Here is a 16,174-nt window from a genome sequence, read left to right on the forward strand (position 1 = left end):
TTCTTAGGTCATTTAAGAATATCAGTACAATTATAGGTTCACTGAGTTTAATATGGTGTTTTCACATTGTAAGAACTTATTTCTATTGCATGGCTACAGATATTCTATTATATATTTTTTATTTAAAACAGTTAGCTATCCATTCTATAAGAACTGCTTCTCTCTTGATGTATGTAATTGATTTCCGTGATTATTCTAATTTGTTTTCGCTAAAATCCTACCGCCGAGCGAGGGGCTGATGTAGAAATGACTCCAGGAGCAACCGCGCATGCGCCCGACGTCTCCATAGCAATGGAGGACGCGGGGAACCAGGAAGTAAACTGAGCGCGCGTTTAGAAACACGGAAGCATCCTGCACCAGCCCGGACGCTCGGTGGATAGGCTGATTGATCCCCTGCACATCTGAACTGTGAGTTAACATGATTGCTATTCCTATTTAAACCAGATTGTTTGTATGTGTATCTGTATTCTGTCCTGATGAAAGTTCCCTTGTGGAACTGAAACGTTGGCTGTTGGAATAAAGACACAATATTCTTTTTCGAATAAATCCTGGGAGTGCTGATTTTCTCTTACCTATGTCTATTAGTGCAATCGAGCACCGGGTCTACTAATACATGAGTTGGAGTGCAAGGCATATTATATATATATATATATATATATATATATATATATATATATATATATATATATTAAAAATATAATATATTAAAATATATATATATATTAAAATATATATATATATTAAAATATATATATATATTAAAATATATATATTAAAATATATATATATTAAAATATATATATATTAAAATATATATATATTAAAATATATATATATTAAAATATATATATATTAAAATATATATATATTAAAATAAATATATTAAAATAAATATATATATACATACACACATACATACATACATATACACATATACATACATATACACACTTATTTTTTTATATGGAATTGGCTAGCAAACTGTCAAATAGGACATGGTTACCAAGACTGACGTAGAAAAGTTTGGAGTTTATAGCAGTGATGGCTAAATATATATTCCTACTTCAGCTTTTTTGGAATTTTTGCCCCTCTGGTTTAGCATCAACAGGAACTACTCTTTACAGAGACACATATGAAGGGTTTTGTAGAAAGAGGTTAATGAGGCATACCTGGTTTTCCTTTAAGACGGACACTTGTTTCAAGAGGGAGATGTTTTCCTCTTCAAGTTCAGAAAAGTCTTGTAGGTGTCTCATTTCTCTAGCTTTGCACTGCTTTATTTCATCCCGTAACTGCGTCTTCTCCTTGTCAATAGCTTGAAACTCCTGAGGGGGAAAAAAAAAAAAAAAAAAAAAAAAAAAAGTAATTTTAAAGATACAGCACCAATTACCCTGAACCGACAGGATGATTAGACAACTAATCAGTAAATTGTTGGCCAATTTGTATTTATAAAAAAAAAAAAAAAAAAAAAAAAGTAAATGTAAATACACTGCAACCTTGACCCTGCAATATGCCTCAGGAATGGTTAAATTACTGCAACAAGAAAAGAAAAGCAGGCAACTGCCATGTAAAGGAGAGCAGCCATTTCCAAGGGCCCAACTTTTTCCAAAGCAGGACTGCAAATGTATTTCAACATGAATAGCAGTTTGTAGCATGCAGTGATAATTTAGGTGTGCCTTGATCACATTAACTATAGCAAAATAAATAAAACACATCACATGTCAGTTTAGTATTCAGACTGAGGTCACTAGTAATGCAGAGGAGCTGAATAAAAGTGATTGTTCTAGGTAGAAAGATGCATACAAACACTCAGTGACACAGAGGCCATAATATCATTTCACCAATACTAAACAGTTGCTAACTTTAAAAAGAAACCAACTTCCCAGGAAGTGACAGTTTCATTCCCACCCTCCAATAAAGGCTGTTTTAGCATTTATCGAAGTGAATAAAGTAGAGGGACTACAAACTCTGATACTGCACTACCATATTTCCACATTTTGGATGACATGGTGGTACAATGATATTTCAGGCATCTACTGAGAAATTATGTACAAGCGCACACACACCCACACCATTTTGTAAGCCAGGCAATAAGGCACTGCAGGAACGTAACCAATCTGCATGCTGTGCCTGGTCTCCAGGCACTTTTTTTAATTAGTAGGACATCAAATACCAAACCTTTAGTTTGCTATATGGTTGCACTAAAATATCTGAAGCAAAAGTTTCTCTATTCCACTAATCCTGGCTAACAACTGTACTATGAATGCCAAACCACCCGATATATCGAGCCTTATCTGGGTAGCTGCACTATCCTGGAGAGCAAGTACTAGGGCCTAGTAATAAAGCAGGAAGAGGTTCTATCAGTCAGGAGACCATAATTCTAGTTCATGGGGACTCATCCATTAGATTAGTTCCATTCAGATTTGATAAGCGAGACTAGTGGACAAGCTTATAGTAGCCATACCATGCCTGCCATCAGGATATGGGCATAACCACTTTTCCCCCCTTTTTCTTAAAAGGGACTGTGCGTAGCATGTATGTAAATTATTAACCGAGTTTGTGTGCAGTTGTTTACACACTCAGAAAGCTGGACCAAGTAGATTTTAACTTCAAGGTCCTATATTGAAACAGTGTGCTCAAATACTTTAAGATAAGTATTAGCCTGTCTTACCAAAAGTATACTATATACTTTTGATAGAGTAGACAAAATAAAAGCAGGCTTAAAACTGCAGAACCTGTTTGTGTAAAACAAGTACAAAAAAGTACTAGCAATTGTATGCAAGACAACATGGGGCCTTACTTAAAGGATAACCAGAGCAATGAGAATGTAATTGTGCCTAGAGTGTCGCTTTAGGCATTTTAACATTATTGCCAAGACCATTACCCTTGTTAATCCCTACAAGAACACTACAAGTACCATAAGCACTTTAGCCCATTTCAGTGGTTATGGTGCCAGGAGTGCACTGACACCACCCCCACAGTAAAAGATAAGCAAGCATTTTAGTACAGTTGACAACTTGCATGGGTTTCCCCAGGCAGCTCTGTCACATCAGATCTACAGGGAAAGCTGGATGTCTCTTTAGAACAAAACGTGGCTAACAAAAAACACATTCTTATCCAACAAGCATGGTCCTGTGGGAGCCAGGTAAGTGGTCAGACTATACAAAAACTGTTAGATGTAGTGTTTAAGGTGCCTGGAATGTTCATTTAACCTAAATCACAAAGCAATTAAACCAGAGGAAACCAGTTTGGAAGTCTGAACACCAATGGTCATACATGTGATGGTCTCACTTAATGGACCATAAACATTGGAGATATCTGCAAAAATGGCAACGTATTTAATATGGATCTGTTTATACACAGAAGCAGGTTCTTTTAGACAATGATGGCTTTCATTTCTGCATCCAGACACGGACAGCACTGTTTCATTCAATTTGTAAAAGGAAAAGCATTTTGTTAGCTGCCTACCAACGTTGAGATTTCTGTTGACAAAATGAAACATTAAGAGAATATATAATTAGAAACCAAACAAACACCCCATTGAGCTCAGCCCCAGTCAGCTGGTTAAATCACACAACCCGTGAAATAAAGGGGTAGTGAGAAAAGATGATAACATTTCCAGCTAAGAATCAATTATGCATTTGTGGACTCACAATAAAGCAGGTTTGAATGTAGACTGCAGTCTGAATATTTATTCAATGAGTGGAACTGTACCTTGTTGAGGGTTTGAACACATGAGTTGAGACGCTCATTTTCTGAAGAAGTGTTTGTGAGAAAAGATTTAATCTGCTTCAGTTCACCCTGGAGCTCGTCAATCTTTTCCATTAGTTTGGCTTCCTTTGAAGCGGTCTCTTTAAGCAAGCTTTCTTCCCGATTTTCTCCATCTGCTGCAGTTCGTTTGTGATTGCTCTGAGATTCAGCCAGTGCCTGCCAAAAAGCATATTATAAATACCAGTAATAATGTAAAGGCAGTTTCAGGGATTTCCGCTGAAATGAGAATTCAGAGTGAGCAAATTTAAAAGAACACTATAGGCATCACAACGAAGTAGTCTGGGTCCTCTAGCCTGCTTCTGTAAAATCATAAGATTAGTGCATGCGCACTAGCCTCTAAATTTGTTCCCACCAGAAAGCATTGCTTGGCTGACATGAACACTAATGATCTCTGCCAAAGAAGTGGAGCTACAGCAAGGAGACTGGCACAGTGAATGAAAAGTAAATCCCCTGTAACCCTGGCGCAATCATTTAAAATGGTGAACAGGGCACTATAGTGTTAGGTATACAAATATGTATACCTAACACTATAGTAGTTCCTTTAACCCCTTAAGGACACATGACATGTGTGACATGTCATGATTCCCTTTTATTCCAGAAGTTTGGTCCTTAAGGGGTTAAAATCAGAATAGCTAAACTGGAAGAATTCTCTAATCCAGCTACACTGCCAGGTCAGATACTAGTACCTTCACTTTTAGTTATATCACAGGGTTCTTCAATAAAGTGAAAATTCAAAGTAACATCTTTCAAATAAACACTATAGTCTTCAAAACAACTGTAGCTTAATGAAGCAGTTTTTGTGTATAGATCATCCCCCTGCAGTCTCACTGCTCAATTCTGTGCCATTTAGGAGTTAAGTCACTTTGTTTATGCATCCCTAGTCACACCTAGCTGCATGTGACTTGCATAGCCTTCCTAACACTTCCTGTAAAGAGTGATAATTTATCATTTCCTGCTGTTAATAGCTTGATTGATCCAGCTGTATGTAATTAAAGTTTAATTTACAGAGCAGGAGATTTAAACTTTTAAAGTAAGTTACACCTGATTGAAAATGAAAGCATTTTTTCCCACGCATGCTGTGTCAGGAAAGATGTGATCAGGGCTGCATAAACCGTAATGCTCTTATACCCATAATGCTGGCAAAGCATCATGGGAGGTGTAGTTCAAAACATCTGCAGTGCCGAAGGTTGCCTATGCCGGTCTATATACAAAAACTGCTTCATTAAGCTAAAAGTTGGTTTGAAGCCTATAGTGTCCCTTTAAATTCTGATATTTATAGCAGGGGTGTCTAACCAGGCTGCTTTCAGATGCAGGAGAAGAAAATTCTGAACATGTAGCGAGCCCAACAACTACCGGTAGGCCCGCGAATGGACAAAACAGATTTGAATATTGTACCAGAAAATTATTAATTTTTTTTTTTTTAAAGGGTCCAACACAATCTAGTCTTCATGATACCAGAAGTAGAGAAAATGCTCAGGACACACTAAGGGTTAAACTAATTACTTAAAGAGGAGCAGCACATGTCATCTTATTTCCACTCTGCCACAAACTAATTTGCTATTCAACACATGCATAGCAGTTTCAGTAACTATATATAGGTACTTGAGCCGCTAACAAGCTTTACGCACAAATAAAACTGCTTAGGATAAACACTTGGAAAGCTATGTGTGTATAAAGAAGTAAGAATAAAAAAACCACACTTTAGTCTGCTTTCTAATTCAATTTTAAAATCTACTGGCCAGCAATTAAAAGTAGAGAATATTTGAATAAGAGTGATGTGAAGGGAATCAAGCAAGTCATCTCGAGTCTGTAGCAAAAAGCAGATCACCCATGCCTATATATGGTTACAAAGCAAGCAGCAACATCTATTTGAAAGTAAAATATGTTAAACTCTGTAGGAAGTGGCATTTTAATATCACAGGATGCAGTTACAAACACTTTGATTTGTGCTGTTGCACAGTTGATGTCAACGGTAGCCATTTGAATGGATTTAGAGCTCGTTCGTAAAACGACATACCTCTTTCATCTGCTTCAGTTCCAACCTCAGGACATCACATTCGGATTCTAGGTCAGAACACTTGTGCTTTAGTTCAGAATTCTCCTCCAGTACGACCAGCCCGTATTGGGCAGCCTGGAATTTCTCCTCTGTGGTTTCTTGAAGTTCAGCAGACAAACGATCCAGCTCGGCTCGCAACAGTGCAATATTCTGGTGATCCATCTTACTGTAAAAAAGTATCAGACACTGCAGCTGAGCAGAAGAAATTAAGGCCGCATGTGAAAACCGCTTTGTACCACTGGAGGGAAGAGAAAAAAAAAAAAAAGTCAAGCAGGCACTGTGAATGCTAGACAACTAGAGGCACAATTTCATGGACAAAACAAAAACATTAATATCGATTTTTTTTCCCCCCTTCTTCCAGTGTGAGGATAACTAGTTGAAAATGTTCGAGACATACAAATGACTTGTGGACATAATCCTATGACCTATTTATCTTAAAAGCTAAAGAACTAAATCAGATTCTAAGATTTAATTACATCAGCTTGAACCTGCACGTTTGAAGTACTGGGGTTTAACCCCTTAAGGACACATGACTTGTGTGACATGTCATGATTCCCTTTTATTCCAGAAGTTTGGTCCTTAAGGGGTTTAAAGGAGAATACATATGGTGTGAAAACACCCTACAAAAGGCCAGTTAAGGGGGAAAAAAATTAAATAAGTCCACCACATTATCTGGAGTACAAGTTAAGTAAATTAGGATTACCTTAAAAAAAACAACAGGCTGAAGGTGAAACCCGATCCATAACTAAAAGCAGTGCTTTCATTGGTTCTATAGAGAAATATTTAATCCTCTGAAAACATGTGACAATGACCTTATAAAAAGACTGAGATGCTGCTTTAACAACCCAACACCTTTTCATGTTGCTGGATCATATCTCAATTCAGGGATTATCCACCAACATTTAAAAGAACACTCCAGGCACCATATTAAATTCATCGCAATGAAGTTGTGATGGTGCCCAGAAAGCCGGGGCACCGAATGAACTTAAGGCGTTAAACCCCAAAGTTGTCCAGACAGCCCCGTGCGCCAGGATCCTGTATATCCTACTCTAGATTCAACGCAGAATCTGAGATAGTCTGAGGGAATCAGATGACGCTCTCATCCCATCCACAGTGTTCAATCCAAAAGGCCTCCACATTGAAGCCGGAGGTGAAGAAACGGGGATCTGGAGGACAGGCACAGTCTGGACCACTATGGGGTTAAACCTTACGTAAATAGTTTCATTCTTTAATGCAAGACCTCCAGCCACCATAACAACTTTATTGATATTGACATGTTGAAGTACTTGATCTGAGTATTCTACTATATCTTTAGCCAAAACCGTGTATTTGGATAGGGAATATGTTCCCTCCAAGATAGATATTCAAATGTATAGCTTGAGTAACAGAAAGATTGGTTTGTCAACAGAAGTTGTTTTTGAAGAGTAACCAGGAAGCCAAACAGTGACTAATAAAATAAAGGAAACCCATGTGAAGGGAAGAATTAAAGTTATTTTTAGAGTTCTCATGAAGATTGTGACGTGTGTGTGTGTGTGTGTGTGTGTGTGTGTGTGTGTGTGTGTGTGTGTGTGTGTGTGTGTGTGTGTGTGTGTGTGTGCGCAAAATATTTATGGCTAAACACCTCTCAAACTAATAACGTAACAATAATTTATATTTAGTTCTCAAATATAGTAAAGGCTTTACCAGAGGGGAAGAAAAAAAATTAAACAGTACTTACACTAAAATAGAAGACAAAAAAAAAAATATATACATGCATCTCTCCCAGACAGATTACAGATCACAAAAACAAACCTGCAAACCCTTGCTCCATAACTATTACAGTGAGCTGGTCCTTAGAATTCCCCAATAAGTTCATAATATAATTTATTGCCAATATGTAGGACAAAACAATACAAAACTCACTTACAGGTATGGCATCATGCAAATATGTGAGAAAGAGGAGTACCAAAAAAAACCCATCAGTAATAACAAGGTTTTCGAGTGTATGTTTAAAGCAACATTAGTGAGCTAGGAATCCAAACTTGTATTCCCAACACTAGTGTCACTGACCATTGCTCTACAGATGCTACCCCCAACTCAGTCTTCTCCGCAATAGTACAATCGAGTGCTCAGAGGAGCATTGAGGATCTAATGTGCAATACGGGATGAGCTTCCCACACCAACTCAAACCTCTCCATAGGAAATTATTGAATCAATATACATTTTCTTGCTCTCAATGAAGAAGTATACATAACATGTGTTTCCCGCTCTAACCCTGGAGCTAAAAAAAAACAAAAAAAAAACACATTGCTGTTCTGCAGGGTTTAGCCTGCCTCGAGAGCTGTAATTCTCCAACTCTTCTTGCTCGGCTCCTTTGCACACGCTGCTGTGATGCCGGGAGCCAGGATATGACATGACTCTGGCCCCAGAATCACAGAAAAGCGCACAAGGGAACAGAGCAAGAGGAGCTTGAAGAGGACGGATCACAACAGCTTCACTGGACCCCCAGGGACAGGATCCATATCGGCTCTCCCAAAAGGTAAGGTGGATGTAAATTAAAAACAAATGTGAAAAAAGGTGTGTGTCTGTTTAGGTGACGAACCCCAAACGATCAGAGGAAAGGTGTTTTTACTCACTCCCTCCCCCCCTCATCGTGCAAGTCTCGCCGTGGTTGGTCCTGCTTCCATGGGTCAATCGAATGCCCATAAGGAATCCGTGCATCTCTATGGGGGGTGTTCACAGTGTGTGTGACGGGCACTAGGCAAAAATGTAAATACTGCCTTTTCTCTGCAAACACCAGAACCACTACATCTCTATGGGGAAGGTTCAGTGTCTCCACGCAGAGGTGTTCCTAGGCTGTAATGCAAACACTCCCTTTTCAGTGTTTACATTTAAAAAAAAAAAAAACGGCAGGGACTGACCATCTTCACCAGAACTACATTAAGCTGTAGTTGTTCTGGTAACTATACTGTCCCGAAAACAGAAAAAAAAAAAAAAGACACAAACAACGGACTTCTGACTTTTTGCTGGCTTCTAGAGTCAAAGCAAATTTGTCGGCCCCCTTATTACAACAGTCTTTGATGATATCCAGTAAAATAGGTGTTTGTCAAGTCTCCAAAAGGTGAGGCTGCGGGAACTCACAGCTCTATTGAATTTATGCACATTATAATTATTAGTTTATACGTAGTAAAGTGTAGCCTTTTCATCATTTATAACCCTCCTCATGAGTAACCAGTCTTCCCTCTAAAACGTGTTACAACGGATGTAATGAGGATGAAACATTACAACTGACGCAGGTTCCATCTCTTCTCCCTTCTGCTTGTACCATTATACCGTTTAACCCCTTAAGGACACATGACATGTGTGACATGTCATGATTCCCTTTTATTCCAGAAGTTTGGTCCTTAAGGGGTTAAAAGCTGTACATACCCTACAGGTTCCTAGTGAAACTAGCTGTGTAAGCCTTGCTGTCACATAGAATTAAACCCTTCATTTAGAATAAAGAAGGGACGTCTTCTTATTGTCTGTAAAGAAAGGATATAAAATGTAACCCCATGACAAAAGAAATATCAGCAACGGGAACACTCATATTGCCACAAACATTCCAACATCACAGCAAAATGCTAGTGCAGACATAACACTGCTGCTCAGAGCAACCAGTTACATCAAATGTTTCAAACCCATAGTAGGAACAACTTTCAATATTTTTCATTCCATACAGAAGGTCCCAGCTAACTGAATGCCCAACCATTAAGAGAACACTCAAAGCACCGTAACCACTACAGTACACTGTACTGCTTATGGTGCCAGAAGTGCCCTGGTACCACCCCCCTCCCTTATAAGTAGTGAAACATTTGCTTATGGTTGGACTTCTTACACAGGGACTGCATAGCGCTCTGCTTAGCCTACAGGTGCAGGGCTTCGCACATAATCAGCTGACGCTCATGGACATATGAGCTGGCCATGGACTGCAGGGCTCAGCTCAGCTAACGGAAGCTCCTAGCTGGAACATCCAGCCCTCCACATCACAAGAGTGGAAGCATGGAGTTGCACCCACAGGTGACAAGTCAAACTTGACTTTGACTACTTGCATTGGGTGGTGCTAGGGCACTCCTGGCATCATGATCACAAGAGTGTAGTAGTTATGGTGCTTGGAGTGCAAAAACAACAACAAAACAAGGAGAGGTCTCATCAAAAAAATAATGATATATATATTTTTTTATTTATAAAATACGAATATGTAAGGGTACATCTAAAGTTTAATTTGCTGCACCCAGTTCTGCAGCATCTGATGTGATCTCTCAGGAAATGTTTGATGCTCACTTATATAACAACTGACTGTCTAATAAAATACATAATGCATTCAACCCTAACAAAATTGCAAAATTAAAAAAAAAAAAAAAAAAAATTTCCCCCACTTTTATCCATCACCCCCACCTACACCCCAATTAACAAACTACAGAGACTGGGGAGTCTTAAAGGGGCAGCACTGAAATGGTTAATAAAGTTACCCCCCCTGCAGGTATCACCCCGCTAGCAGCCCTGCATGGAGCCCAGTGTCTGCTTACAGTCGGTGTGTGCCGCTCAGGAGCTGTCCACAGTGGCCCCCGGGGACCTCTCCCCTTCAGCAAGACCGGAAACACCCAGCTCGGGACTATAACCACTTTACAGCCCGGGCGTGAGAAGTCATCAAGATGGACCGAAACCCAAACACGGCACAGGATCCGGGAAGTTCCGGCCTCGGGGGCTAGGATGTGGGAGGCGGGCAAATCCGTTACCTTTGAAAAATCCCTCCCGACCAATCGCTGACACGATATACGGTGCGTTCCTCTCCTTCATTGGTCCGTCTGTCTGCCAATCACACGGGAATATCCCGCCTCCCTCTGTGCTCGCACGCTATTGGTCAGCCTGCGATTAGAGAGGCGTTTCGGGGAAGTGGATGAGCGCGGAATAGGGGGTGGTCGCCTATTGGCCAGTTGCACTGTAAGCTCTGCCCACAGCACAAGGTCGAGCGCTTATTGGCTGTGGTTGTGGTTGGTATAACGGTGCACAGTGAGGCTTTGTACGGGATACTATAGCGGCCTGAGTCGCCAACAGGTCGCAATGACCAGACTGCGCGTGTATTTAAAGGGACCGCGTCATATTAATACAATATGGCGGCACTTAGTGGAGACTGCCCATTTTACTGTGTACACTGAGCTATCTAACTGATGGCAAATGCATAAACTGATTATTTTATCTTGCATAAGGATAAAACAAATGTAATACTACCCAAGTAGCAACTTTGTTTCACTTTGGCTGAAAATGTGACATGTACTTTGAATTCTGTTTTGTTTTTTTCCACCTTAAAGCCAGGCAATGACAAAGGCAAACTAATTGTAAACCGTTTTTGTAAAGAGTTTTGAAAAATATGGTGCAGAGCACTATTAAAGCATTCTGCCCATGACCCAAGTGCCCCCCACGTGCAGTGCGAGCAAGTTTGCTTAGGAAAACCTCCCTGATGCGCAGGGAACAAACCAAAACAGCATGTCAAGACCCCAAAACAGTACTGTCAACCTTGGGACTTTTGGGAGCTGTTGATATAAAATAGTATTTCCAAGAAATTAGGACTGTAATTTTAGATCACACAGCTTATTTAGACAGGGTGTGCAAAATCTTATGTGACGCAAACTGAGGATTTGAGTCATGGACCCTTTGCACATTGTAAAATGTTGCACCGATTGAGTTAGTTAGTCAACGCGCTACCTGCAAAGATGCTCCCGTTGTGCTGAACGCTCCTGGAGGAAGTCTCGCACCCAATCAGACTTTCTCCATTATAGATTCATATTGTGTTCATACAGTGCAGCCCTTGCCTTTGCCAAACAGTCCTATTTTTCCTCTCTCATTAGTTCATGTTCTCGCAACCCCAGGCGTCTCTTTGACACCTTTAATTCTCTTCTTCGCCCTGCTGTGGCCACCCCCAAAACTAACCTTACTGCTGATAACTTTGCATGTTACTTCACTGACAAGATTGAACAGCTAAGGAAAGAATTCTCCCCTCCTTGCCTTTCTGTTTCTCAACCACACATAGATCATGCCTTTCCTACCCTTCAGACATTCTCCCCAGCTACTGACCAAGAGGTGGCTGCTCTTCTTTGCTCCTCTAGCTCCACCACTTGCCCACTGGATCCTGTCCCATCTCACCTTATCAGATCTCTCTCCACTTGTCTCGTGCCTTCTTTAACACACATCTTCAACTGCTCTCTCTCTCTTCTGGCATGGTCCCTGCTGACCTTAAACATGCCACTGTAGTACCTATACTAAAAAAAACATCCCTCGACCCATCCACCCCCTCTATCTACCATCCCATATCCCTGCTCCCTTTTTCCTCAAAGCTTCTGGAAAGACTTGTCTTTACCCGTGTCTCTCATTTCCTCAATTCCAACTCTCTCCTTGACCCCCTTCAATCTGGCTTCCACCCTCTCCACTCTACAGAGACTGCCCTTATCAAAGTTACTAACGACCTAATCGCAGCTAAATCCAAAGGACACTACTCCATACTAATTCTTCTCGACCTCTCAGCGGCCTTTGACACTGTTGATCATGTTCTCCTTCTTCAAACTCTTCAATCGCTTGGTCTCTGTGACTCTGTCCTCTCGTGGTTTTCCTCTTATCTCTCCCAACGCTCATTCATTGTCTCTTTTTCTAATGATACCTCCTCCCCTCGTCCTGTCTCGGTTGGAGTCCCCCAAGGCTCTGTCCTTGGTCCCCTTCTATTCTATCTTTATACTGCCTCTCTTGGCAAACTTATTACCTCTTTTGGATTCCACTACCACCTGTACGCTGATGACACCCAGCTATATCTCTCCTCCCCGGACCTCTCCCCTGCCGTCCTGCAACGTGTCACTGCTTGCCTTTCTTCCATCTCTGAGTGGATGTCCTCCCGCTTTCTGAAACTCAATCTCTCAAAAACTGAGCTCCTTGTCTTTCATCCTCCTAATACTGATCCTCCTCTTTCGCTCTCTCTTCAAGTTTGTGGTACCAACATCAGTCCATCCTTGCAAGCGCGCTGTCTTGGCGTCAAACTTGACTCTGGTCTCACCTTTGAGCCTCACATCCAGCATGTTGCCAAATCCTGTAGATTCCATCTTAAAAACATAGCCCGCATCCGCCCCTTTCTTGCACCAGATACTACCAAGGAGCTTGTCCATGCTCTAGTAATTTCCCGCATGGATTACTGTAACCTTCTCCTGATTGGTCTTCCCAAAAGCCGTATTGCACCCCTACAGTCCGTAATGAACGCTGCTGCTAGACTGATTTTCCTCTCTAGTCGTTTCTGTCACACCTCACCCCTCTGCCAGTCCTTACATTGGCTTCCTGTATGCTATAGGAGTCAATTCAAGGTACTAACTCACACCTATAAAGCACTGAACAACTCTAGCCCCTCTTATATCTCCTCACAGATCCATAGGTATGTCCCTTCTCTGTCTCTCTGCTCTGCCCGTGACCACCTCCTGTCCGTTGTCCGCACCCGTACGGCCAACTCGCGCTTGCAAAGCTTCTCGCGGGCGTCTCCCTTCCTATGGAATAGCCTGCCTACCGCCATCAGACTCTCCCCTAGTCTTGCATCTTTTAAGAAGTGCCTTAAAACCCATCTCTTTAGGAAAGCTTATGGCCTCCAAGACTAACCCCTACCTCACATACCTGTCTCTTGCCCTCTCCTAAAGGGCAGCCCACCTTATTTGATTGTAAATTCCTGTCCTAATGTGTTTTACACACTACCTCCTATAGAATGTAAGCTCGATTGAGCAGGGTCCTCTTCAACCTATTGTTCCTGTAAGTTTATTTGTAATTGTCCTATTTATAGTTAAATCCCCTCTCATAATATTGTAAAGCGCTACGGAATCTGTTGGCGCTATATAAATGGCAATAATAATAATAATAAATAAATCCAAAAAGACTTACATTTTATCCAGGTGCAGTTCCAGTTCTCCATCATATTCCAAAAAATAATAAATCACTTTCTAAACCTCATGGACAACCCGTTATACACTCTATAGCAGGGGTAGGCAACCATAGGCACTCCAGAAGTTTTGGACTACACCACCAATGATGCTCTGTCAGTGTTATGGCTGTAAAAGCGTTTTGGGAGATGTAGTCCACAAATTCTGGAGTGCCGAAGGTTGCGTACACATGCTCTATAGGATCTTTCACTTATAGCCTATTTAAAGATTGTTACCCCTGTTAATGTTGTTAGGCACAGTTAGGCAATGCAGCTGGGCTAAACTGGTGACACGACTGTTGCTGGGGGACGTGAGCTGGCTGAAGATTTGAAGCAGACTGCGAGCGAGGGAAGCGTAGGATGCTGGGTAAGGATAATTTTCAGCATCGCTCACACAGTCCTGTCTGCCGTTACTAAGTCAGGAGCAGCGCAGACCTGCTTGAGAGTCTGCTTATCTTCAGCACCGGAGGCTTTAAGTGCTGCCAGGGAGCCTCCGGTAGCAGCATGTTATCCTGCAGTCCACTCCCAATGTCTGATGGAAGTACCGTATGGTGGTTTAACTTCCTCAGTGGTAAAGAAGTGAGCACATGCGTGGTATTGCCGCAGAAGGGTGGCACCTGCTGAAAAACGAGAGAACACACTGCTATGCAGTCCAAAGCTCTTGAAAACAGAGGAAGAGCACAAGAAAAGCAAAGATGTAAAATAGGCTGTCCTCCTCAACTCTATCTGTTTTAGATCAGGGTAGAGGTGAGGGCCTGACTGAAGACATCCTTCTGAGGATAAAAAACAGCTCGAAAGGGGGGCGGAGCTTGACTGCTGAGCCAACCAGACGTGCTCAACAAGAGTTCCTGGGTCGGGCAGCGATAATCTTGGTCTAATCGGGGGTAAATTGACCAATCTGCCACAAACAGTACTCACCCTGTCAAGCAAGCACAACTTCAAAAAAGAAAGCAACCAATCAGAGAGTTATGAGTCAAATTACACAGAATGGGAAAATCTCCAAGAACTTTCCCACGCTGTTTAAAATGACACAGAGCACTCTGATTGGTTGGATTTCAATCTAACCAATCAGAGTGCTGTGACAGGTAAATGTAGAGACTTACCTGTCAGTCTCTTCATTTACCTGTCAGAGCACTCTGATTGGTTGGCTTAAACCAACCAATCAGAGCTCGCTGAGCCTAATTGCAGGGCGTGGGAAGGCTTTATAAGCCTTTCCCCTCCCTGCGGAGCTCAGTCTGTGCCATGCCCTCGCTGGGTGAAGATGGATTATTTTTTTTAGCATCAGGATTTTTTTTTTTCGTCTGTTTTTTATTTTATGTTATAAGTTCAATGGGTTTTATGGTTTCTTATTTGGCCTTTTTTGGGGCTGAAAAGAGAATGTTTTAGAAAAAAGAAGACATCAAATGGTAAGTATTTTATTTATTTACAGGGATTTTGATTTATGGTCTCCTCCCTCAATATTTTTAGCATGAGGGTGGTAGGTAGGGGCGTGGGGGTGTGACTAATGACTTGGGGGACCCCTAGCCACCCGGCCAGAGGGGGGGAAAGGTTCCCCCCCCATTTTCATTTAGGGCCCCTACTCGCCGCTCATGGGTGGGGGTCAGGGGGCAGGACAATAGGTTCCCCCCATTTTCATTTAGGGCCCCCACTCGCCGCTCAGGGGTGGGGGCAGAGGGGGAGGTCAATAGGAGAGTCCCCCCCATTCAGGGCCCACACCCGCCACTCAGGGATGGGGGCCAGTAGGGAGGACAAGAGGTGTGTCCCATCCCAATGCGCGGGAATTTCACAGTGCTATCTAGTGTGGGCAGATGACATGTCCCACAGCCCAGACACACACAGATCTTCATCATGGATAGATGATTTTAAATTAACTTGTACGTGTTGTGTGTTAGGTACATTATAATTAGCATACAATGATAAAATTGTGGCTCTTCGAAACCGGGGCGGCCTCGCACTCCCGGACGTGAAAAAATACCATCAGGCCAAGGTGCTGCAACGTATACTAGAGTGGCACTCTCACCCACCACATAAACAATGGAATCCACTAATGGAGGCCGTAGGCCATGCGCCCACACTGGAGGCGGTGTGGGAAACCAGGGACGCAGCCTGGAAGGAACCGGACAGAACATCACCGATGACACATACCCTGCACACGTGGGTCAACCTGAGACGGGCCCACCACATATCCCCGACCCCAAGCCCAATGATTCCGCAATAACCGTTCAATAGGGGGAGGCCTTACCGCCAGAGCATGGGGAATTCTGGGAGAACAGGAACAGGACTACATCCAATTGCATACCGTCCTGAACGACACTGGCCTAAAACCACTCTCTGAACTCACTGATACACGGCCTCCAACCTTCCAGCAGTCTTTCCGATATACCCAACTG

At 42.0% G+C, this 16,174-nt stretch overlaps 1 protein-coding gene across 2 annotated transcripts in view; it reads right to left on the bottom strand.

Moving 5' to 3' along the window:
- Window positions 1–10,571, bottom strand: part of LOC134573145 (protein bicaudal D homolog 2-like) — a 34,364-nt gene extending 23,793 nt beyond the window's left edge. The window contains exons 1-4 of one of the 2 annotated variants that reach the window (XM_063432672.1): window positions 10,372–10,571; window positions 5,786–5,990; window positions 3,712–3,924; window positions 1,170–1,322 (exon numbers count right to left, since the gene is read on the bottom strand). In XM_063432672.1, the coding sequence (XP_063288742.1) occupies window positions 1,170–1,322; window positions 3,712–3,924; window positions 5,786–5,986 (567 nt within the window). In that variant the 5' untranslated portion in view covers window positions 5,987–5,990; window positions 10,372–10,571. Of the gene's footprint in view, window positions 1–1,169; window positions 1,323–3,711; window positions 3,925–5,785; window positions 6,063–10,371 lie in introns of both variants that reach the window. The other variant, XM_063432671.1, reaches the window with a different exon arrangement.
- Window positions 10,572–16,174: the final 5,603 nt, after the last annotated feature.

Source organism: Pelobates fuscus, chromosome 9, assembly GCF_036172605.1.
Source record: "Pelobates fuscus isolate aPelFus1 chromosome 9, aPelFus1.pri, whole genome shotgun sequence".
Taxonomy (NCBI): domain Eukaryota; kingdom Metazoa; phylum Chordata; class Amphibia; order Anura; family Pelobatidae; genus Pelobates; species Pelobates fuscus.